At 42.8% G+C, this 25,278-nt stretch overlaps 1 protein-coding gene across 3 annotated transcripts in view; it reads right to left on the bottom strand.

The window, feature by feature from the left end:
* Positions 1-4,362: 4,362 nt before the first annotated feature.
* LOC121287080 (E3 ubiquitin-protein ligase MARCHF2) overlaps positions 4,363-25,278 on the bottom strand; it is a 47,080-nt gene continuing 26,164 nt past the window's right edge. Inside the window, exons 3-5 of one of the 3 annotated variants that reach the window (XM_041204593.1) lie at positions 17,085-17,280; positions 16,007-16,216; positions 4,363-11,867 (exon numbers count right to left, since the gene is read on the bottom strand). In XM_041204593.1, coding sequence (XP_041060527.1) covers positions 11,715-11,867; positions 16,007-16,216; positions 17,085-17,280 — 559 coding nt within the window. In that variant the 3' untranslated portion in view covers positions 4,363-11,714. The remainder of the gene's footprint in view (positions 11,868-16,006; positions 16,217-17,084; positions 17,281-25,278) is intronic. The other 2 variants (XM_041204594.1, XM_041204592.1) reach the window with 2 other exon arrangements.

Here is a 25,278-nt window from a genome sequence, read left to right as displayed (position 1 = left end):
TGTGACCCCAGACTCACAGCAATTCTGAAATGGCCTAGAAAACTACAGTACTTAGTTGCATCAAAAAAATCAATAAAAATAAAACCATATGGACCACCAAACATCAATCTAGACGAAACAAAGGCACGCACAGCCCAGTCAACCCTGTACAGTCCTGCTCACTAATCTGGGAACTTGTGTCAAAATTGGGAGAACTATCTCACAGACTAGTCAAGCAACACCTTGACAGAGTCATACTCACAAAATCATACTTTTCAGCCTATGCCCAAGATGTTCCCCATCACCATCGTTGGGTATCCCTGCCTCACCAAAAGGACAGATCCACCAGAAGTGGTAGCATAATGTTGTACAGTTAGGATAGAGTGGGATTCATCACCATTGACTCTGGACCACACAGGGTCTCATGCCATCAAGTTAAACATGGGCAAGGAAAACTCCTGATGATTACCACCTACTCCCCTCCCTCCACTGATCAGTATTCCTCCATGTTGAACATCACCTGGAAAAATAATGAGGGTAGCAAAGGCACAGAATGAAGTCTCCTATCCACAAAACAATTTCCATTACCAAGAATGGCTCAGTAGCATTATTACTGACTGAGCTGGCAGAGTCCTGAAAGACATTGTTGCCAGAGTGGGCTTGCAGCAGATAGTGAGAAAACTAACACAAACATACACACCTACATGATCTCACCCTCGCCACTCTACCTGTCACAGATGCATCGGTCCATGACTGTATTGGTAGGAAGGACCACCGCACAATCCTTGTGAAGATGAGTTCCTGTTTTCACACTGAGGACAACTCTCCATTGTTGTGTGTGGCACCACCACCATGCTAAATGGGGTAGGACAGATCCAGCTGATTCAAAACATGTCTAGCAGCTCAACAATGTTATCAACTGTGGGCCATCAGCAGCAGGGGAATTGTATTTCACCAGAGTCTATAACTTCATGGCACAACATATCCCTCACTCTACCATTACCCAAATGAGTGAACTAGCACTTGTTCAAAGAGTGTAGAAGAGCATGCCAGGAGCAGCACAAGGCAAAATGGTGGTAAACGGTTGAAACTGCAACATAAGACTACACACTTTAAACAGGGAAAGCAATGTACTATAGACAGAGCTAAGTCATCCCAGGACTAAGGATCATACCGTGGGAGGGGGTTGAGGTGTAGGGGGTGATGGAGGATATCTTGACTCCATTCTCGCTCCCCTTATCCAGTCTCTTCCCATCTACATCCGTCATTCCTCTGACACCCTAAATCATGTCAACAATTTCCAGTTCCCTGGCCCCAACCGCCACCTCTTCACCATGGACGTCCAATCCCTCTACACCTCCATCCCTCACTGGGATGGTCTGATCGCTCTCCTTTTCTTCCTCGAACAGAGGCCCCAACAATCCCCATCCACCACTACTCTCCTCCGTCTGGCTGAACTTGTTCTCTCACTGAACAATTTCTCCTTAAACTCCTCTCACTTCCTCCAAATAAAAGGTGTGGCTATGGGTACCCGCATGTGCCCCAGTTATGCCTGTCTCTTTATGGGGTATGTGGAACATTCCTTGTTCCAGTCCTACTCCAGCCCCCTCCCACAACTCTCTCTCTGGTACATCAATGATTGCTTTGGTGCTACTTCATGCTCTCATCTGGACCTGGAAAAATTTATTAATTTTGCTTCCAATTTCCATCCATCATTTTCACATGGTCCATCTCTGACACTTCCCTTCCCTTCCTTGACCTCTCTGTCTCAATTTCTGGTGATAGACTGTCCACCAATATTCACTACAAGCCTACCAACTCGAACAGCTACCTCGACTACAGCTCCTCACTCCCCATTTCCTGTAAGGAGTCCATCCCATTCTCTCAGTTTCTTCGCCTCTGTCACATCTGTTCTGATGATGCCACTTTCAAAAACAGTTCCTCTGACATGTCTTCCTTCTTCCTTAACCGAGGTTTTCCACCCACAGTCGTTGATAGGGCCCTCAACCATGTCTGGCCCATCTCCCACGGATCCACCCTCACACGTTCCTCTCCCTCCCAGAACCTTGATAGGGTCCCCCTTGTCCTCACTTATCACCCCACCAGCCTCCGCATTCAAAGGATCATCCTCCACCATTTCTGCCAACTCCAGCATGATGCCACCACCAAACACATCTTCCCTTCACCCCGCCGGCGGCATTCCGCAGGGATCGTTCCCTCTGGGACACCCTGGTCCACTCCTCCATCACCCCCTACACCTCAAGCCCCTCCCACGGCACCTTCCCATGCAACCGCAGAAGGTGCAACATCTGCCCCTTTACTTCCCCTCTCCTCACCATCCAAGGGCCCAAACACTCCTTTCAAGTGAAGCAGCATTTCACTTGCATTTCCCTCAATTTAGTCTACTGCATTCGCTGCTCCCAGTGCGGTTTCCTCTACATTGGAGAGACCAAATGCAGACTGGGTGACTGCTTTGCGGAACACCTTCGTTCTGTCCGCAAGCATGACCCAGACCTCCCTGTTGCTTGCCATTTCAACACTCCACCCTGCTCTCATGCCCACATGTCCGTCCTTGGCCTGCTGCATTGTTCCAGTGAAGCTCAACACAAACTGGAGGAACAGCACCTCATCTTCCGACTAGGCACTTTTCAGCCTTCCGGACTGAATATTGAGGTCAACAATTTTAGATCATGCACTCCCTCCTCCATCCCAATCCACTTTCCGATCCCCCTTTTTTCCAATAATTTATATAGATTTTTCTTTTCCCACCTATTTCCATTATTTTTAAATGTATTTCATTCTATTGTTTTATCCTTGCCTTTTAGCTTATTTCAATCCCTTCTCCCCACCCCACCACCACTAGGGTTATCTGTACCTTTAGTATCACATTCCTTAGATAATATCACCAGCTTCAACACCTCTTTGTCCTTTTGTCTATGACATCTTTTGGTTATCTCCACCTATCACTGGCCCTCTACCCAGCTCTACTTGTCCCACCCCCCCATTACACCAGCTTATATTTCACCTCTTTTCTATTTTTCCTTAGTTCTGTTGAAGAGTCATACAGACTTGAAATGTTAACTGTATTCCTCTCCGCAGATGCTGTCAGACCTGCTGAGTTTTTCCAAGAGTCTAACCAACTCCCTTGATATTGCATGATATTACCATGGTCGAATCAACATGTTGGGGTCATCACTGATCAGAAACTTAACTGGAGCAGTCACAAATAATTGGTTACAAGAGATCAGAGGCTGGAAACTCTGTGGCGAGTATTTCACCTCCTGACTCCCCCAAACCTCACCGTTTACAAAGCATAAGCCAGAAGTGCAATGGAATACTCCCCACTTGCCTGGATGAGCATAGCTGCAACACTCAAAGCTCATCACCATCCAGGATAAAGCAGCCCACTTGATTGGCACCCCAACCACCTTAAACACTCACTCCCTCCACCACCAGAATAGTATGTATCATCTACAAGATTCACTGCAGCAACTCACCAAAGCTTGTTTGACAGTACCTTCCAAAGCCTCAACCTTTACTGCCTAGGACAAAGGAAGCAGCCACATACCATCATAACACGGAGATATATCGTCATTCCTTCAACATCGCTGGATAAAAACCAAACTCCCTAACTACCAGCACTATCAAAGTACCTATACCACATGGGCTGCAGCAGTAAAAGATAACAGCTCATCAACACCTTCTCAAGGGCAACTAGTGATGGGCATAAATGCTGACCTTGCCTGTGACACCATGATCCCATGAATAAATTTTTAAAAAAAATCCTTGTTACATCATGTAATAGGTTGAATTATAAAAGAGGAACAAATAGCTAGTTATGAATTCCTAGACATTAATTATATTCATTACAGTTTTTCTTCCTCTATACCCAAACTGTAGGTAAGGTTCAATGGTTATAATCCCCACAGATACTGACTTGGTCTTATGAGGGATGGTTTCATGGATTTACCCCCACCTCCACCAAACATTGATTTGGTCTTGGGGGATGATTCCACAAACAGCAGCTACTCTGTTGCAGCTTGCCGAAATAGGGCAATTTTTGCATATGTACCAAAAATGGAGAGCAAATATTCAGGGAGTTGGAGCCAAAACCAATCCTGTACTTACCAGACAGGCAGCCACTTGTGCATTTTCCAACTGGAGTCAAGGAACAATCAGAGTAGGAGCCTTGCCCAATTCATCTCACTGGCATGCCCAGCACTTCTACACCATCTTATAAAATTGAAAATGTACAATTGATAAATCAAGTTAATTTTTACCCCTTTTGTTTGATCTTAAGCAAACTTAAGTAAAATTCATTCTTCTATAGCATGCAGCTGAATGGATAAAATTAGTGATAGCACAAAAGACCACCAAGCAGACTTGACTTTGGATATGGTTTATTCAAGGTACTAAATTGAATAACGAATACATGTATCTTATTTACAAAATGGAATGAAGACAATCAGCCAAAGGCATTATAATAACGGCAATAGCCAGAGTACAATAACTGGATATATATTTACAATTTATAGCAACTGCAAACCAGATAGTTAAAACATTATACATTCAAAGAGTAATGACATTAACAATGTATATAACAATTACCTACTGCTGGGACAGAATCACAAGAACTATACACCTTGAGGTGTCCAAGACCTCTTTATTTCCACTTTATTTCCATGCAAAATCCTTCCAGCAAAGAGCTTGATGCAATCTTTGCAAAAAAATAAACACTTGAAACCAAACATCTATCTTGAAATAAATGGAAATACCACCATTAAAAGCCTAACTGCATAAGTGAGAGAGTTCTTAAAACATGTTTTTTGGACTTTTCCAAGACACCTTCTGAGGAGGCAGAAACAAATACTGAACAGTTTTTATCCTGAACCGGAATTTTCTCAACAAGGCCAAAGCTTCAGCTTCATGAGCGGAATTCTGTTCATGTTATTTTAGAGTGTCATCTTCAAACACTTCAGGTTAAGGGAGGATTTAAAGAAATCATATCTCCCTATTTCCCCCTTCTGTAAGTCTCTCTCTTGTTTGGCTGTATCAAAATGTTGCTCACCACATTTTAGGAAGGTAAGAACATTTCTGAAATTCATGATTTGGGTGGACTTTTGTTCTAAGTTCTATTGTATGAGGAACAGTATCTTTCCTCATACAATAGAACTTATAACAAAGGTTCACCCAAATGTTCCTATGTTCCTAAAATGTGATGGGCACCACTTTGATACAAGGCCAAGCAAGAGAAAGAAGATTTACAGAAGAGGAAAATTTTCCATAATTAATTCTCAGGCTGAAAATTTTGTATTACAGATACATAGTGCATTGTTGTGATTGGGTTAACAGTACGTAACATCGGAACGACATCCTGGATAAGAGATTCTAGATACTGACTTACTCTTTGGATGCTCATATAGGATATTAAAAGGTGTTTAAAAAAATCTCCTCTCCTAATTTGTCCTTTCAACTTTTCCTCCCCTCTTCCCAATCTTAATTTCTTGATGGGGTAAATTTCCTTCACTACCATATTCAATTAGTCATTTTTGATTTGGCAAAAAGAGCCTCCAGTGACTATAGACAGACCATTTGATTGTATCAAAATTCTGCTCATGCTCAGTACTAACACAATCATGCTGTCCAGTAGGGATAGTGTTGAGGAGCAAGAAACCCCGGTAATTATTCTTTCTCTAATCCATTGGCATTGAGTGCCCCTGTGGTCATCCTAACCAATTCAGCAAGGACCAGGATCAAACCTAAAATTTCTGGTGACTATGGCTCAGCAACCTTGCTTTTTTGAAATCAATAATATTTTAATATATTATGCAAATAGCAACTTCCAAAATAAATCAATTAACCAGAAATAACAGCATTAATTTAAAACAAAGAATTGCTTTAGCCAATTTAGAACCAAACACATGGGCTGAGATTTTCTCTGAAAGGGATGAATCCTGATGCAGAGACCATATGTGGGTCCTAAGCCTGCACAGGCGGGCAGTGGGACCACAGTGGCAATCTTGCTGGAAGAGGCCTCTTAATTGGCTGCTGTCTGGTCTACTGTCCAATAAATCCATGCTGTCAGTCTAATCAGAGGGCTGGCAGTGAAGAAGCCTCAGTAGCACCACTGAGTGAGGTAGCTGTGCTGAGGCAGTGTGGACAATGAGAGGTGTCTCCATCTTGAGGCATGCCTGCAGGGGAGGATGACATTTCATTTTTCTGCTGGGGCCAAGCAGGCATGCCCTGGTGTTTAGAGGGTAAAACCCTCTAGCAGTGATGTCAGGAGTGCAGGGGCTGCCATTATTGCCAGCACTCCACTCCTTGGGTACTGTGGCCTCCAGCTCCAATGGCTCCCCACCGAAGGCTGCAAGCAGGTCACCTTCTCACGCTGAGAGAAGCCACTCGCCGCTGACAAAATATCGGCTGCCAGGGAAAATGAATCTCAGCTGGGTCTTTAATTGGCTAAATTGGTTGCCCATGACCATTCAACGGGCGTTTGAGCCGCTGCCTTTCCCAAGACTGGGAGATTTCCCAGGTGGTGGGACTGCGTCAAAGAGTTGTCTTAACTCAGCCTCCCGGCATTTTACCAACCCCCTTCCTGCTACCTGGGGCTGGTAAAATCTTGCTCATGAGCTCTATCACTGTTTGTACTCTTGTCCTAGATAAAGTGGAACATTAAAAAAAAAGTAAAGGTGTACATAAATGGTTGTAAACACAAACATAGTATAACACATGCCCCACTCTTTGAATGGAGAAGATGTCCAGTTTTAAGAAGTACTCTAATAGTCAATCCTGCAGCACCAATCCATCTACACGAAATCCTCAGACACATTACAATCCCACCCAAATCCTTAAAACCAGCTCTCTGTCCAATGAGTCAGAAGGAACAAAGAATAGTCATGGAATTTTTTGGATCCTTTTAATCCAAGACAATCAGTTGAATAAAACTCCAGAGAGAACATAACATAGTTGTGCACACTCCAATGTTGCATGTTCAACAGTATAACTGGCAAGTCGCTCTGGGGACAAAAGTTCAGTTTTAAAAACATTGACAAAAGTATTCATGCACCAATTTAAGTTTTATATTTTGAAAGACATTCAAGAAAGAAAGAAAAGGCATCAGCTCAAGATCTAGAATCAGGATCACGGAAATAATATAGCATGTTTTATCTTGCTCTGCTCCGTTCTGAAAAGGGAAGGACTGATTGTCAGTCGTTAAAACTCAGCACACCATTGGAGAATGTCCAAATCTAACAGCTCAAACTTTGTGCAATATTTATGGTTACATCTCAACTACATCCCTCTACTTTTCAAAATGGATTTGTTTCACAATGTCAGTATAGTCATTGGATAAATCCACATCTGACTTTTTTTTTTAAGTGCCTGTATAATACATTTTTGAAAATGCTCAATTTTTTAAAAATTGGTTCAGTTCCTTGAAGCTTTGGTACTTACAAAATGGGAACTAAAACTTTCTCCAACCTTCTTGAATGAGCCAACTCATGCTGGGGTACAGGTCACCCTATTTGATACCTCACCCCTATGGCAATGCTTTCACGTGGTGAACACTGACAGAAACTGTTAAGAGGTTATTTAATATGCATCAGGGCCCAGGCCCATCCTTTTCACATATCAGACATCCACACTGGTGAGCCTATCAGCAGGGGTTAGCGGACAGTGATTAGGAGCAGGACTGTGAACTGGATTCCCCATTTCTGCTTCAGCAATGATAAATGTTCATTATCGCTACATGATCATCATCATCACTACTGCTACTTTCCCAGTGTCAGTGAGCAGGAAATCGTTCCCATGATCTAATTTCCCTAGTACCATAAATCATTTTTCACTGTTCTGGAAGCCGCACTTTCAACCAGGTATAAAGAATCAGGCCTGCTTATCCACTACACCTTCACATCTCACTCAACATTAGACAAAAACAATTACTTTTCTTTAATCAATTCTATTAACAAGAATGGGAAAGTGAAGATTCATCATTCATACAGCAAATATATTTTGCAAATTGACTTTGGAAAGGAATTAAATGGAATGTTAAAAGTTGAAGGTCAAATGAAAAGGTGAGTCTGCAACTTTAACAAAATATTCTTAGCCAACTCCACTTTTAACCTGGTCATCAAAAAATGTGCTTGTGCTATGAATTAAAAGATTTAACAAGGGCAACAACCTACATTTTGTTTTGTACCATTTTGGTTAAACAAAAATAAAATTTCCATCTGTAACAGATACAGGTGCAATTTTATACTCTGATTAATAAAAATTATCAAAACAAGAAACATTTATCGAATAATACCTATCTAACTTGGAGTTACTTGGAGAAAAAAGGTTCAAATAAGCAAATTAAGGCTCAAGATGGCAGGTTGTAAAGAAAGTCAGCAACCACATTAAGCAAAAAGAGGAAATGTAAACAAACTCACATTCTTTATACAGTACTGCTTTGTATTTAAAGCCCCACAGGCAGGTGCTTGGCTATGTTATGTACTGACAATGATGACGTCTGTGTTACACAAGGCAGCAAGATTTTCCTAGCAGTCAGGCAATGGAATATAAAACTAAAGCTGCTATTCAAAAATGGAAAGTTCAAAAATCATTAACAGACTACATTGCTGGGATTCCTGTACCTGGCCAGAGGAAAGGCTGCTGCACATCCCCATATATTGCGCAGTCAGTTTCACAATAAACAGAGCAAGCTTGTACCCAGATTGAAGCCTTGAGGATCACTACACAGTTCACACCAAATCAGAAGAACAATGGGGTATTATATTTTTCTAATGTTGAAAATATTGTGATTTAATCAAGCTCTAGAATAAGTTATATTCAAAAGGCATAGTTTATGAAAACAAAAGCAACATTTTCAAAAATTCCCTTAACTGAAAGGTCAGTTCACTTTAGTTGGTAGCACTCATCTCTGAGTCAGAGGTTTATGGGTTGAAAGCTCCCTCTTCCCACAAATCACAAAGTCTGATACTATAGTTGGAGTGCTGACTGAATGCTGCATTGTCAGAGGTGCTGTTGTCTGGATGAGACTATTAACCAGGGCCCTGTCTACCTTTTGCCACAGAATTATTTAAGGAGGAGCAGGCAAAATCTGCTTATCTTTTAGCCAACACTCCTCCTTCAACTACAACCAAAATAGTTCATGCATTCATTCATTACACTGCTTTTTGTGGCAACCTGTTGAGCAAAGATTGTCTGCTAGTTCGTCTGCAAGGTCAATAAATCACTATAATGAAAAAGTAATCTATTGGCTGTGAAGTGCTTTGGGGTGGCCTGAAAATTTTATAAAGCGCTATATTTATCTTCTTTTAGTTAGCAAGCCAGCTAAAACTTTGGTGTTATTTTTATTATCCTAGTTTTCTTAAGCAACAAATAGATGTGCTTGGGAGTATATGGTTATCAACATGTAGCATTTCCAATCAACAGTTCAAAACCGAAGAACAAGATTGTTTACAATAAGCTCACACAACCACTCCCATGTAAACTGGCTGTGAACATAATGAAGGCACACCCATTAGCAAAAATTTATCATTTGCACAATAGGATTAAAGTACTCCTTTGCTTTTGTGTTCGTCAAGTTCTACATTAAAAACTACATTTTACTACATTAAAAAATAAGAAAACAATTCAGAATGCTGAAAAGCTAATGAAAACAAAGTGCATTTCCAATGTAGCCAGTACTTTGTTTCAGCCTGAAAGATTTTCTTTTTATCTCACAATTTTGCTCTTCCTTGTGGAAGTGTTGATAGAGTCATGAATGCATAAACATAGTGTTCAGTTTTCGTTGACAACAAACTCCATTATATTTTGCAAAGTGCCTATTTTTTCCTTTTTTTTGCAGAGATAATGAGAAAAGGGGATTTGGGGGATTAAATAGGGGTTCAGTGGAACATTTGTGTCATGTTTTATGATGGTGATGTTTACATAATGTGCTGAATCTCAGCTTACGCTTCTATTGTTCTATGTTTCTTAATCATAGTTGATGGTTTGCTATAAAGTAAGTACAGGTTATCCAAAAAGAGAAAAATGATGATAAATGAGAGTTATAGAGTTTTCTGGAGTTATGTCATCACAATCAGTGTTCACTGCTCTGTCACGATCAGTTTCAATTTAGAGATCAATGATCAAAAGGAGAAATACTGAAGTAAACAAATTTTTTAAAAATTACAATCTCCTTAAACTTTTGTTTAAACTTTACATCATTTTGGAATTGCACAAAACCCTTAAAATGTGCATCAAGTACTCTACAATAAAAAAATTAAAAACATTCTGAAAAATAAAAGGTGGTAAACACATTGAAAAGTGAGTTTAAATACAATAAGTCCTCTTTAAAATTTTTCACAAACGGTATAGTATTCTTTTGCCATTTCATTCATTAAATGTTTATGGATGACCATAGAGGGGTAGGAAGGAGATGTAAATATACCACTACTCTAACAAGATAGCAAAAAATCCTTTTAAGCTCCTGCAGTTTAAAAGGGAAAAGCAGGTCTGGGGAGAGAACTATTTATTAATCTGCAGTCCCTGCCTCAACCCATTTTATTCTAGAACTTAATAAGGTTTTCCTGTATCTGATTTTCATTCAAGCGAAATTTTGTCAAATTGTTTGCAGTGAAAAATAATAAGCACTTTGAATAACACTCTCCTAGACTTTCCTTCCCTCATGAGCTCTATATAGATTTCAAAATATTAATGATTTCTATGGCTCCAATTCTGCACTCTGGTTACTTTTACTTACTCTAACCTTCCTTGGACACCATTATCCCGTTTGAATATTATAAAGTTGATCTCAGAAGTTCTCATTTAGTGAGGCTCACAAGCTCTCTGACTATGCACTGTGGTCATGAGTACAGGAAGCTGATTGTAGTGTTGCTAACTTTATCACAAAAATATGTTTTTTTTAAAACATGCAAAGTATTTGGTGCCCAACAGTGTCATTTATTAAAGTCAGGAGAAAACCACCCAAGAATCACTGCCATAACACCAATATTAGAATGTTGTGACATCAAGTTGTTGTAAATTGGTGATGCATAAGACCAGTGTTAATTAACGTACACAGGTGATGAGCGCACTTCCTATCACATCTTCTATAGAAATTCAAAAGGATACAATTCAAACCTTTGGGTGCACTTTTAAACTTTCTGAATTCCAACAAGCTTGGATCTCTGCTCTGCCACTTTTCTATTTAAAAATAACATTCAGCAAAAATAAAATTAGAACGGGTCTCCAGGTCTTTACATAATTAGTGCTGACCGACCCAATAACTATAACTGATTACTGTGCAATACTAAGGGTATACTTTATGTTCAAGGCTAGTTGCTGCCTCTAGTTTATAATAAAGTAGGTTAAGATCACACACACTTCTCATCCTTGTGTTCTTTGCCCTGTTATTTTGCACAGGAAAGCACAAATGATTGTCAAATTTAAAACTCCGTGTTTCCATTCCATAAGCTTGAACCTTACAATAGGAGAATAACCACCATCTAATTGAGTAGCGATAATATGATGTTTTTAATCCCACTGTTCATCAGGATTGCATTTAGATGCTGGCTGCATATATACTGGCTCCTGAGAATGTTGCAAATGAAGTTTGTTTCTTGCGTGTATTCTATTAAACAAGTTGCTGTTGTTGTGCCGATGTTGGCTGGAGTTACATAACACATTTTGGGGACAAGTGTAAATTGTGTGAATTTTCATTTCTTTATAGTTCTTTGCCAATAAATTCACACAATTGTTTCACTGGAATCTTTCCTCACGAGCTTTGATGAGAGGAGTGAATGCGGAGTGGCATTGTTATGGTCTGCAGCCATCAATCGGACCTTTTGGTTGGTCCTTCGCCATTCTGAGTAGAGCTGGCAGTGATAGCGGAATGAAACCTTTGGGCAAAAATCAACATGTGTTATTTTTACAAGTACTGGATATCTCCCTTCAACTTCCGCCCTCTCCCATACACTAATTTTCCTGAGGAGGTAGTGACATTCTGGAGCAGAACTTCGCATCAGCTGGAAAGTATGTTGGTAGGTTGACATCAGAGATAAACCCAACTATTTCCTCCCTGTTCACTGATTAAGAAAAGCAATTATAAGCAGGAATCCTGGCTAATTTTTTCTCTCTTCCCTAGCACAGAGACACAGAGGCCTGTTACAGCACTATCAAGACAGATTGTAGAGGCAATTAGCCAATTTAGCCCAGACCAGGGCTTGAATCATGAACTTTCCTGCTGTTTTATGCTCAGAAGAATGTTATGCTGAGCATGTACCCACACAGCCACAACACAGGCCAGTTTTTCTTGTAGTAATTCCATAGTTTGAATTTTTCTTTACAAGTTACTAGCCAGTTTACTTTGCATCTTCCAAATCACTTACCAAAGTGAAAACCTGTTCATAATCGACATTTATCTTCAAACACATCATCATAGGGTTTTGAGATAAAGTTACAGGACCCTTGGACTACATGCATCCCATGCTCAAAACAAGTAATTTTGCAAACAGGAACCTGCCTAAACACGAGCTTCGTATTTGCATTGCAGAAGGTGGGCAACAACTCCAGATAAAATACAGTGAAAGGTCAGTGATTGAATTCATCTATTCTACAGACAGCTTCTGTTGAGCCACACAGGTATTGAGAAGCAGCTAACTTGGGCAATCCACTGCACTGCAGGGAGAAATAACAAACAGCAACCACTTTATGCCATTCCCACACACTGCCTAAGTGGCAGTTCTGAAATGGTATTGATAAAAGGCCTGTTCTGAGTAAAGTAATGAACCACTGACCCGAGGGCAGAGGATGAGGAAAACAAAAAAAGTCACTTATATCATAAAGATTAGTCACCATCCTAGGAGAAAGATTTGGAGAGAGAATATTAACACATTACAGCAGCATATCATTTAGAGTGCTGGAATAAGTTTTAGAATAAAAATACTGCCACTTTTAAAAGTCTGAAACAAACTGTTTCACCACAAGTGCTTCAAGTTTAGTTATCCCCTCTTTCTATCAATTTTATGCTTCTCATTAGGTCAACAAAATAGTCCTCCTTTTATTTTACCTGTTTTATATTTTTTTAAAAATATCTAATAGTGGCATATATTTCATAGAAGTAACCACTGTCTACAATGTATTAATAACGCAAACAGGACACATAATCAGAATGGTGTATGTATATAGATGAGCAAGGCAGAAAGGCATTAACAGACTGATATAGAGGACAACTGGTTTAGACATTCACCACTTGATCTGGACCAGATAAAGTATTATCAAGTCCTGTTCTCCTCTGTCAAAACTGCTCCCTGTACCAGGTTCATCCTAGAATGCAACAATAACCCCTGGCTTCTTCCCTCTACTGCAATACATCTTCCTAAATCCATCCTCTGTCTTCTCTACCCTCACCTACAACAAATATAAGGAGTTCATGGACTTCTTTGTCATTAAGATTGAGACCATCTAACCAGCGACCACTGCCTCTCTTTCCTTAGCCTTGAACTCACATTGTTCTTTAGTTTCCCTCTTATCTCCCCTCATGCCCTATCCAAGCTCATCTTTTCTGTGAGACTTGCCTCCTGCTCCATGGACCCTATTCCCACTAAATTGACATCCAATTTAGCAATAGTGTTAACAGTTCTCTCTCTTCAGGTACTGGCTTCCTTTCTATCAAATCTGCCATCATTATCCCCTCCTCAAAATACCAACATGATCCTCTGTCTTTGCAAGCTACTGCCCATCTCCAACTTCCTCTCCAAAGTCCTTGAAGGTGCTATCTCCTCTCAAATCCAAGTCCATCTTTCTCAGAACTCTATTTTTGAATCCCTCCAATCAGATTTCCAACCTGCCACAGCACCGAAATGGCTATCAAAGACACAAATGACATCCTATGTGAATGTGAAAAGGTAAGCTGTCCCTCTCAGCCCTTCTCAACCAGTTTGCAGTCTTCAACACACCTTTCCTCTGTCATCCAGCTGGGTGGCACTACATTCACCTGATTCCATTTGTATTTATCTAATCGTAGCCAAAGAATCACTGGCAATGGCTTTTCTTACTGCACCTTTATATCTGGGGTCCCCCAAAGACCTACCCTTGGTTCTCTCTCATCTACACTTTTCTCTTTGGCAAAATCATCCCAAGACACAAGTTTCCACATGTATGCTTGGGGCCACCTAACTATACTTCACCACATTGCTCAACTACTCCACTGCCTCTAAATTGTCAAACATCCAGAACTGGATGAGCAGAAATTTCCTCCAATTAGATATGGGCAGACCAAAGCCACTGTCTTCAGTCCCTGTCTCAAACCTGGACACCAATTCTATCCCTCTCCCTGGTAACTGCCTGAGGCTAAACCAGACTGTATGCCATTTTGGTGTCATACTTAATCCCGAGATGAGCTTCCAATTTTATACCTACACCATCAGCATTTCGACCTCTGTAGATCACCTGATTCTGTCACTGCCTCAGCTCACATGCTGTTGAAACCCTCATCAGTACCTTTTTTACCTCCAGACCTGACTATTTCAACACACTCCTGGCTGATTTCCCACTTTCTATCCTCAATAAATGTGAGGTATTCCAAAACTCTGCTGTCCGTGTCCTAACTTACACTTATCACCCCTGTTCTCACTGACCTACATTGGGTCCTGATTAAGCAATGCCTTGATTTTAACATTCTCATTCTTGTTTTCAAGTCCCTCCATGGCCTCGTCCCTGCTTATCTGTGTAACATTTTCCAGCTCCGCAATCCTCTGATGTCTGCGCTCCTCCAATTCTGGCCTCTTAGGTAACCCCAATTTTAGTTACTCTACCATTGGTGGTCACATCTTCAACTGCCAAGGCCCTAAGTTCTGGAATTCCCTCCCTAAACATTTCTGCCTTTAAGACACACCTTAAAAACTCTCCCTTTGACTAAGCTTTTGCTCATCAGTCCAAATATCTGCTTGTGTTTCTCTTGCATGAACTAAGTTTATCTGAACAGAACTGAGGGTGCATTAGATCTCTACCATTCGTAGCTATTATGAGCTCCAGGGCTTATTTAAACAAGACTACTTTTATTATTTAGAACTTTGAAGAAGGCAACGTGCCCACAATCCAAGCATCTGCAACTGTAAATGAATACATCTCCACAAAAACTAGAAAAAACTAAAATTAAACTTTGCCAATAGATTTGAAGGTATGGGGCCATATTAAATTTTCAAAAGTAAACATATTGAAAATAGGGCAGACTCATTTCCTTAAACTTCTGTTTAAACTTCACTCAATGCTGCTTAGTTGTAATTGATTGTCATTGACTGGTACTATTCTCTTTTTTTGTTGCAGTGGATATTCTTAATCATAAATCAGATGCCACGCTGATTTTTGCATTTATTTGAGGTTTTTCTATCACATCAGTCAGAGCCAAATGTTCATACCACCTTTTAAATTGATGCATAAGCCAAGTCTCTATAAAATCAAAGTTGTGGTTACTGCAGAAACCGTGATGGAGTGAAACACCAGTATGGATCTTCTGCTGATCGAAAGACAGGCAACACAATTCTCCAAGCAATTTTAAACCTGTAAGGGCCACATATGTTTATAATGCTACAGGTTTTGGCATTGAAAACAATTTCAAACGTTGATTTGTGATCTAATACTGTCAATATTTAGGATTTTAATATCTGAATGGCTGAAATCTTTGGAACTGGAATTTATCCAAATTGTTTTCATATATACAGTTGACCCCATCTCCAGAATGAGTGATGAGAACAAGAAAGAAGACTTTATTTACATAAACAAAATGTTTTAGGTGTTTAGCTTAATAATTCAGGGTTACTAAACTAATAAATCTATAACTGGAGTCTCAGTAACTTGATTATTGTACTATTGCTTGCTTTCAACTCACATACAGTAACACTGACGCAAAGTTACCTTAGGGAGATGAGAAAGGGAGAATCTGCCAGAAGTTTAAGGGTTAAATCAGTTGAAAAGAACAAAGTTACTGCAGAATGACTCAGTGATGTTTAATCTCATCTAATTCCTAATGTTTACTTACCAGTGTCCACAGGACATAGATGGTAAAAAGTGCAACAGTGAGTGCAATAAGTCCAACTGCCTCCAGGCGGCTGTTGAATTGTAGATGATCCTGTGCCCCTCGCAAACAGAGCCAACCAGAGATTGCTGCTAATGGAGTGATGAAAAGAAAGCAAATCATGTCACAAAATAATGTCCTCTTCTCATTCCTGGGACCTGGATCTCTGAGCCACTGAAAGACAGGACATTTGCATTACCCACCTAAATAAAGTATGCAACATAAACAGACAAATGTAGCAAAGCCAACTTGTTATGTAGCTTTCAATAAACACTAATAGAAATGGTCACAACTGTAGCACCAAGGTAACAACCAGGATGGGTGGAGGAAAATTCCTCTGCATGCAGTGCAACAAATCTATATATCTGTTCTTTATTTGTCTACGATTTTGTTACAGATAGTGTGCTGAGGAAATCTTCCCCTACAATGCTCTACATGTTGGATGGTTGATTGTGGTCTGCTTTCTATGACAGTTTCTCTTAATATTGGCACCAATTCCAATGGACTGAATGCATTCATGGCCCAATAACTATGGTTTGCATTTCAAGAGGATTTAATCATTCAATCATGATAGTATGATACACAATGAAGAGCCACAAGGTTGAATGTTTACTTTCCTTTCAGCTCTGTGTAACATATTGTTCTAAGTTAAACGTGTGATATAAATGCAAGCTGCTGATGTAGAGTTTTAAAAAGTCCCTCCCTGCTCAAGTAGTGTTATTGGTACTTCAGACTGTACTTTTGTCCCTTTTTCTTTCCTCATCCATTCCGCCAGGTTTAATTACATCATCATTATAAAGCTCTGCATTTACAGGTCCAGTCAAGCAGTGGAGAAAGTATAATAAAAAATATTGCCCAGCTTAAAATTTAATACTTTACTGAGTCCTTTAAACTCTGAAAAACTGTAAATAAAATCTTGCAAAAGGAATAAAATTCACAAAAGCAAATTTAAATCTGTATCAAAAATTAGATAATTACTTTTCAAATGTTACCTTTAAAGTTAGTAATATAATGCATGCTATGATTGTTTTACTACAGCTACCTCTCTCAAAGGTCTAGGCCTTCGCTCCACCACAAACTCAGTGTGGCAAAGTTCGCAGTAGCTGGTATTAGATGATGAGAGCCATCGCTCTAGGCAGGTTTTGTGAACTGTCCCAAGTGTTCCAGTGCAATCACAAGGTGACAGCAAGCTTTCCAAGTTGTTGCCCTCATGACATATTCGGCAAATTGGTCCATCACTGGAAGTGAAATATATACATTTTATCAAGACCTGTTGCAACGTGTACTGTATATGAAGTATTCTTCTGCACATTATAACCTGTTAATAATGTAGTAATCTACAAACGAGCCAAAAATTCGATTGCGAATTCCACAGCAGTGAGACAGTTGCTGACTAACCAGCAAGCAGATTATGCAATAAAGCAGAAATACCAGAGAGCAAGTCCTAGGCTGTAACCTAATCTTGGCATTTGATGAGGCTTATTAACTGTCTGAATTTCACATTCAAATTTATTGCCCACCATTAAATTATAGGCTATTTATTCCTACATGTGCATGATATTTATACCAAGCAAAAGATGATGATAGCCCTTCATCAGCAAAAGACAAATAGTCAAAAGAAATCGAAACTTTTATGATCATCGCTCAGATATATAGGGGCTTTTATAACATTCCATTGAAACTGCATTAAAATATCTTTTATATTTTTATTAATTCCTAAGAAATTCAGATTTACTCAGCTGGTGAATTTGGGAGACAATGAAAAGATTGAATCGCTGTTCTATTCAGTTCCCAATCAGAGTTGTGCAAGTTGGCAGGAGCCAAAAGAATGACATCTCCCTGGGGTGGAGGGGAAAAAAAAACTCAAATTGTGCCTGGCCAGTGCTTACCATCACCCACCATCCAGCCACCCAGAATTTACTTGCAGGAATCTGGAGCATGCAGCTGATACCCACAGCATCCCCCTCAACTCAACACAGCAGAAATACTTTAATTATTTAAGAAATTTAGTTTTGGTCTCATCTTTATCCCTCAAATTTTAGTCAATTTTAGTTGTAGCCTTAGAGAAATGTTAAAAAAAAAGGTTTTTGCTCCCCACAGTTGTATTCTGCCAGAGATTCAGGAAACCAGAAAACTATTCCTTAAGATAGGAAACTTGCTCATGTCACTCCATGATTGAAAAAAGGACAGAGAGGAAAACCAGGGAATTACAGACCAGTTAGCCTAACATCTGTTGCCGGGAAAATACTCAAGTCTGTAATTAAGGTCAGGATGACTTGTACACCTTGAAAAATTTCAGCTGATCAGAGAGAGCCAGCATAGATTTGTAAAGATTAGGGGCTGAATTTTCCCAGGATTGCACTAGGTGTGGTAGCAGGCAGGTAAAATGGAATCCTACCTGCCAATGAAAATGGCGTGTTTTCACACCGTATCTTCCCGAGCCTGCCTCATTATTTATTCACTCCCATGAAACACGCCGTTTCCATGGTGGGTAGGCTCTCATTCGCCCACTTGCCACCACCCCGGTGTTGCATCATGCCGGCCGCCATTTTTAAAAAGCAGCCGCCAGCAGCACTCGTCACCATCAGCTCACCACCGCTGCCTGGGAGACATGGCCTGCAAAAGCAAAAAGACTGCAGCCCCTCACTTCAACGACAGGTCCCTCAAGCGACTGCTGGAGGCCGTGGAGGCCCGTTGGGATGTGCTGTACCCCCGCTATGGCTGCAGGATGAGTAGCAAAGTCACCAACCCAGCTCAGGAGGACAGCCAACCACTGCCGCAAAAGGATGAATGATCTCCTCCATTCCACCAGGGAATCATTCCCAACTCACACACTCACAAACCCATCACACATCCACAGGACGCTCACTCACTGCCAGCGCAAGGGATATCACCATTCACTCTTTCACACACACCGTCATTGTCCTCATCCCATCCATGGGAACACTCACCACCCACGCAGGCCAGACATGCTTATCATCTGGCCCAGCAAGCATCCTGATACACTGTCCCCAGCTCTATCCATGCAGGACAAACTCATTCACAAGAGGAGGGAAAGGTCGCAGATAGGTGAGGGATGTCGGAATTCAAAGTTCTCTCAGAATTTGAAAACAGAGCCATCCAGCTGGCCGGTGATGACCGGAACTGGTCCTGTGCTGATGGCGAGATTGATGCTGCTCTACGAAGTAAGGATCCAGCAGTGCAACAACCATCAGACAACTATGCTGTGAGTGATGTGCCCTATTTCACAGGCCACTGCCAAGCACTAATTATCTTCCCTGGCTTTCGCAGGCACATCTGGGAAGCAGCAGACAGAGTCCATGACGCAGAGCCTCCAAGCAAGCTCCGAAGAAACCTCTGAAGAGGAATCTGAAGGCACCCTCCCTGAAGTCCCGTCAGAGCGCTCACCCACACCCTCCACCAGCGCAAAGGCACACACCTTGGTGGGACGTAACTTTAGAGTAGTCTCGGGACCACAATCTGGTGAGCACATCAAACTTTCTGATCCACAGCAGGCAGAGGCGGGGATCTCCCAGGTTCCCGGCATTCAGAAGACTACTGGAGACCAGAACGTTGCTGAGTCCAAGTCAGATGACAAGCCTCTGGTCTTGGTCACGGCACAGTTGCTGGAGCTGCAAAGGCAAGCTCGGGAACATCAGAAAGGGATGGCCGCTGCATTCCTCAGATTGCAAGGAACGATGGAGGAGTCCATCCGTCTTCAGGCTGAAGTGGTAGCACCAGCATTGCAACGCACCGAGGTCAACACTGGCAGGATGACAGCCGCCATGGAAACCTTGGTTCAGGACATTACTCCTGCATTGCTGCACGGGCTTCACTCCATTGCTGATGCCATAGTTGGCCTCCAACAGTGTGGATGTGAAAGGGGTGCTGGGCAGCTCGATCTCACTCCAGCTACCCCTTTTGCACAGGGAGTCAGCCAGGGGCTCTTGGGCACCCATAAGGATCAGCAGGTGCACGCTCCGGGGCCATCCACCCAGGTGACTCTAGGAGCGACTGGCCCTTCTGACACCCCTCTTCCTGTGACCTCCGCAGATCCAGCTTCACAGGCTGAGGAGGATGCCACTGCCACACAGCAGGACCCTGAAAGCAGGCCAGGGCCCTCCAAGTCTTGGCCCTCCAGAGGACGCCCGCCAAAGTCATCACAGACAGGGCATCACAGTCAGCAGGCTGCCTCTACCTCCGTAGTGGATGTCCAGGGAGCACCAAGATGTAGCGGCAGGGTTAGGACAGTTAAGGAAAATTAGTTAATCAAGTACACAATGTTCACAATTGTCAATAAACTCCCAAGAATGTGTCCCTGCCTATGGCTCCTTGTTCTGATGAGCAGTGTTCTTGTCACTCAGATGTGAAACCTTTCTGCACAAGATAAAAGGCAGGTGTCTCAGTCCAGAGCCTCTTCCCTGTGCTCTGTGCTGCCGTCAGACCACAGTGATGGTCCGGCCTCACACTCCCTGGAAACATTACTGATGCCTGCACCTCAGCAGTGCTGGTCATTGCCGCCAGAATGTAGTGGGCAGGCATCACAGAGTTCTCTCATACTCTGTGTGCTCTCAGCACCTTTAAGGTGGGGCTGACCCCATCACACCAGCATCTGCAACCAGTGATGCTGTGCACCAGCTCCTGAAGGGCTGAGGTGCTGAAGGCGGACACAGCATCAGATGCATCTAAAGTTTCATGGCTGCGTCTCTGAGATGACCCTGATCATGGAGTGCAAGCGAGCTGCCCTTGGCCATACAGGGGTCAGACATTCTCAGAGGATATGTGAAGATCTATGGAATGTCCTCACTGCATGTTGTCATCATCCTCCTGCGATTGAGCGACTGTTAGGGCGTTCACTGCATCTCCATGATAGGAGCATTCTCTCAGAGGGTACTGGTGCTGAGATAAGCCAGACTGGAGTCAAATGTTCACAACTGCGATGTGAAGATCTATGGGGACACCTCACTGCAAACTGTCATCACCCTTCACAAATCTGGCAGCTAAGAGGGCCTCCCATGTGCGCCTGCCTCGTCTAGCCAGTGCAAGAGCCTCATCCCCGTCTTCATCACCACTGAGGGCCCCCTCAACCTCATCAGCATCCTCATCAGAGGAGTAATGCAGCTCCTCCGTCTCATCCTCAGCCAGCTCCTCAGCCCATTGCAGTGCCAGGTTGTAAAGGGCACAGAGATGACGACGATGCATGACACACTCTGCAGACTGTATTGCAGGGCTCCACCAGACCGGTCCTGGCACTGGAACCGCATCTCCAGCTCTGCTCCATGGTCTGCTCCATCAAAGTGTGAGCTGTTGCATGAGCCTCATTATAGCTTCGCTCTGCTGCAGTCTGAGGCCACCGCATGGTGTCATCAGCCACAGCCTCTGCGGGTAGCCCTTGTCCCCAAGGAGCCAACCATGCAGCCTCTATAGACCCTGGAAGACTGCAGGGATCTGCGAGCGACTCAGGATGTAGGCGTCATGCACACTTTAAGAAGTATTTGGATGTGCACTTGCGATGCCGTGGCATACAAGGCTATGGGCCTAGTGCTGGAAAATAGGATTAGAACAGTTAGGTACTTGTTTGACCAGCGCAGACTTGATGGGCCGAAGGGCTTCTTCTGTGCTGTAGACCTCTATGACTCCCTGGAAACCATGCGCATACCTGCAGGATACATTTCTGGTGGTCGCATACCAGCTGCGTATTCCGTGAGTGGAAGCCCTTGCAGTTGATGAAGTCCATTGAGTGTAGCGATGGAAACCTGAGCGCCACGAGTGCAGTCAATCGCACTCTGCACCTGTGGGAATCCCGAGATCAGGGCAAATCCAATGGACCTTGCATCCTAAACAAAAACAGATGGCTGATGCTGCCAGACCTGCTGAGTTTTTCCAGGTATTTCTGTTTTTGTTTTTGATTTCCAGCATCCGCAGTTTTTTGTTTTTATCTATGGACTTTGCATCCTGGCTGTCCTGGTCCCGAGCAAAATGCACAAAGTTGTGTGCCACGGAGAAGATGGCATCCATGACCTCATGGATGCATTTGTGGATGGCGGATTGTGAAATCCCACAGAGGTCACCTGCAGAGCCCTGAAAGGAGCCACTGGCATAGAAATTGAAGACCACGCTCACTTTCACAGCCACTGGCAGTGGATGCCCTCCATGTCCCTTTGGCGTCATGTCCTGCAGTAAGTGGCAGATGTGAGCCACCAGGTCCCTAGACATGCACAGTTGTCGGCGACACTAGTTGTCAGTCATCTGGAGGAATGGCAGGCGGCGTCTGTCGACCCTGGGTGTCGCTAGGTGCTCGCTGTTGCTTAACGCTTCCCGGAGAGTGCTGGTCACCTCTTGGATGGTCAGAGATGAGTGCGCTGCATGGCTGCCCTGTCAACCTGTGACATGAGGGGACGCTGTTCCAAACCAGGATGCTGAGATTGCAAGGGGCTGTGAGCGCCTCCAGCAGTGACTGCTACATGACCTGCGATGGCGAGGAGATTATACAATGTGTGCAGTCAAACTGCTCTGCAGTCCAATAAAATGGTGATGGACTCTAAGTCTGTGCTGGGAGGGTGGGGTAAGGTATGTAGCGCTTGGTGGCCCTTTGGTGCCTCCACGATGCTTGCATGGGCGGGCAGGCAGGCAGGCCTGACTCCAATCATATCACTGTGACTGCGCCTGATCTGTCCGAGTTGCAGATATGGTCTGTTTATACATGGCCATTTCCCTCGCTTATCCTGCCCCCACCTCACTTGCCTGTGCACGGGATGCAGCGCCAGGGTAGCACTTGACCCCCATGCCCCTCAGCAGTCACCTGCGGGGCTGGCCAGCACTTGCCCCCAGGCACCCCCCAACCCCTCAGTAATCGCCTACGGGGCTAGCCAGCATTTGCCCCCAGACACCCCCCAACCCCTCAGTAATCGCCTGCAGGGCTGGCCAGCACTTGCCTCTAGACACACCCCACCCCTCAGCAGTTGCCTGAGGGGCCAGGCACCCGAGGCCTGAACGCTGCTGCTCACTCACCTCAGTTCCCCCAAAGTGAAGGCCACCAAGTGCAAGTCGCCTGCGTGCTGTTGTGGAACATGTCGGCATGCTTTCCTGCCAACGTGGACAGACAATACGGTGGGGTTTCAAGAGCCTGGTGGGATGGCTTTTTCATTATATGCTAATGCATTACAATTAGCTCCCTGCTGACCGATGGTGGGAAACGCGGCCCGCCGTTGGCGGGCTGAGCAGAAAATCGCGACCTGCTTTCACACCGTCGTGAAGTGGGTCCCACCATATTTTTCGTACACACCACCTATCACACCCGCCACCAGCAGGCTTGGAAAATTCCGCCTTAGGTCACACTTGACAAACATGAATGAATTTTTTTGAAGAGGTGACTAAAGTAGTGGACAGGGGAATATCTTTGTATGCTATTTATATGGGCTTCCGGAAGACATTTGATAAATCTCTCATAAGAGACCATTAGTGAAAGTTGAAGTTTATGGAACTGAAGGAAAGTTATTGACCTGGTTAGAAAATAGGCTGAGTGGGAGGAGATAGAGAATAGGGATGATGGGCAGGTACTCTCCTAATTGCAGTATGTAACTTGTGGTGTCCTGCAAGGATTTGTGTTAAGGCCTCAACTATTCATTATTTATTGGAATTTATAAATTACTTTGATGATTGAATACAAAGCCAGATATCCAAATTTGCTGATGACAAAAGATAGGCAGCATTGTAAATAGTGCAGATGGAAGCATAAAATTACAGAAACAGATCAAGTGAATGGCAAAATTGTGGCAAAAGGATTTTCAATTTAGGCTGGTGTTGTCATCTAATTGGAACCTTCAAAGGATGCAACAGGTTACTTTCTAAATGCTGAAAAAAGTTAGAAACCGTGGTGATATTTAAAGGGAACAGAAAAGGCAGAGAGAGGGAGAGAGAGAAAGAACATATTTCAGCTGGTTGTAATGTCTAGGACTATGGTGACACAAACTAAAAATTAGAGTCAGACCCTTCAGGAGTGAAATTCGGAAACAATGCAAAGAGTGGTAAAAGTTTGAACTCTGCCACAAATGGCAATTCATGCTAGATCAATTATTAACTTTAAATCTGACACTGATAAGATTTTTTGTTAACTAAATGTATTAAATGGTATGAGGCGAAAGTGGGTTTATGGAATTAGGTCGCACATCAGTCATGATCTCATTGAATGGCATAACATGCTGAGTGGATAACTGGCCTACTCCTGTTCCTATGTTCTTTGTATTTTGAAAAATGTCAACTGTTTCTTTGGCTCTCCCAACACAAGCTACAGAAAATGCTGAGAAGTAATAAAATGGGTCTGAAGGGACAGCTGAGACTTTATTTATTTGTTCGAAATTCTAACACACCTGCTACAAAGGTTGTTGTGGACCACTAACCATGGTATTTATAGTGCCACCGATAATTTTAAATTTAGTCTCATCTCTGCTCAAATCTTAGTCTTATTTTAGTTGTAAATTATTAGAGGAAAGGTCAGTCACAGACCTGAAATGTATAAATCTCTCTCTCTCTCCACAGACGCTGACAGACCTGTTGTGTATTCCAGCATTTTCTGTTCTTAATCCTGAAATTCAGTTTGGATTAGTTTGGATCTAGACCTCTTATAATTTGGATCTAGAAACTCACCAAGGCTCCTTAGGCAGCACCTTCTAAACCCATGACTACTACCATCTAGATGGACAAGGGCAGCAGGTACATGCAAACACCACCACCATCCCTCCAAGACGCTCACCATCCTGACTTGGAAATATATGGCCGTTCCTTCACTATTGCTGGGTCAAAATCCTGGAAGCCCCTCCCTAACAGCACTGTGAGTGTACCTACGCCACAGGAACTGGAGCAGTTCAAGAAGGCAGCTCACCATCACCTTCTCAAGGGCAATTAGGGGTGGGCAATAAATGCTGGCCTAGCCAGTGATGCCCACATCCTGTAAATGAATAAAACAAAAATGTGGGCCATATCTATGGTCACACGACCAGAAAATGAAACTCAGGTCTGCCTTTAAGAAGCGTGTGGGTGCATTTTCAGCCTGTTCACCCCACCTCACATCAAGGGACTATATGCGGGAATGTTCCCATGCAACCGAGGAAACTCTTTTCAGTATACCCTTGCCAGGCCTTGGTTGACCACTGAATACCAGAGATCTACACAAGTACTTTTAAAACTTTTAAAAAAAGATTCAATGTCCTCAGTGGGCAAAGGTAACCAATTCCAGA

The sequence above is a fragment of the Carcharodon carcharias genome, chromosome 14 (genome assembly GCF_017639515.1).
Source record: "Carcharodon carcharias isolate sCarCar2 chromosome 14, sCarCar2.pri, whole genome shotgun sequence".
In the NCBI taxonomy this organism is placed as follows: domain Eukaryota; kingdom Metazoa; phylum Chordata; class Chondrichthyes; order Lamniformes; family Lamnidae; genus Carcharodon; species Carcharodon carcharias.
The sequence above is the reverse complement of the archived record's forward strand: the minus strand, read 5'-3'. Positions and strand labels throughout refer to the sequence as shown.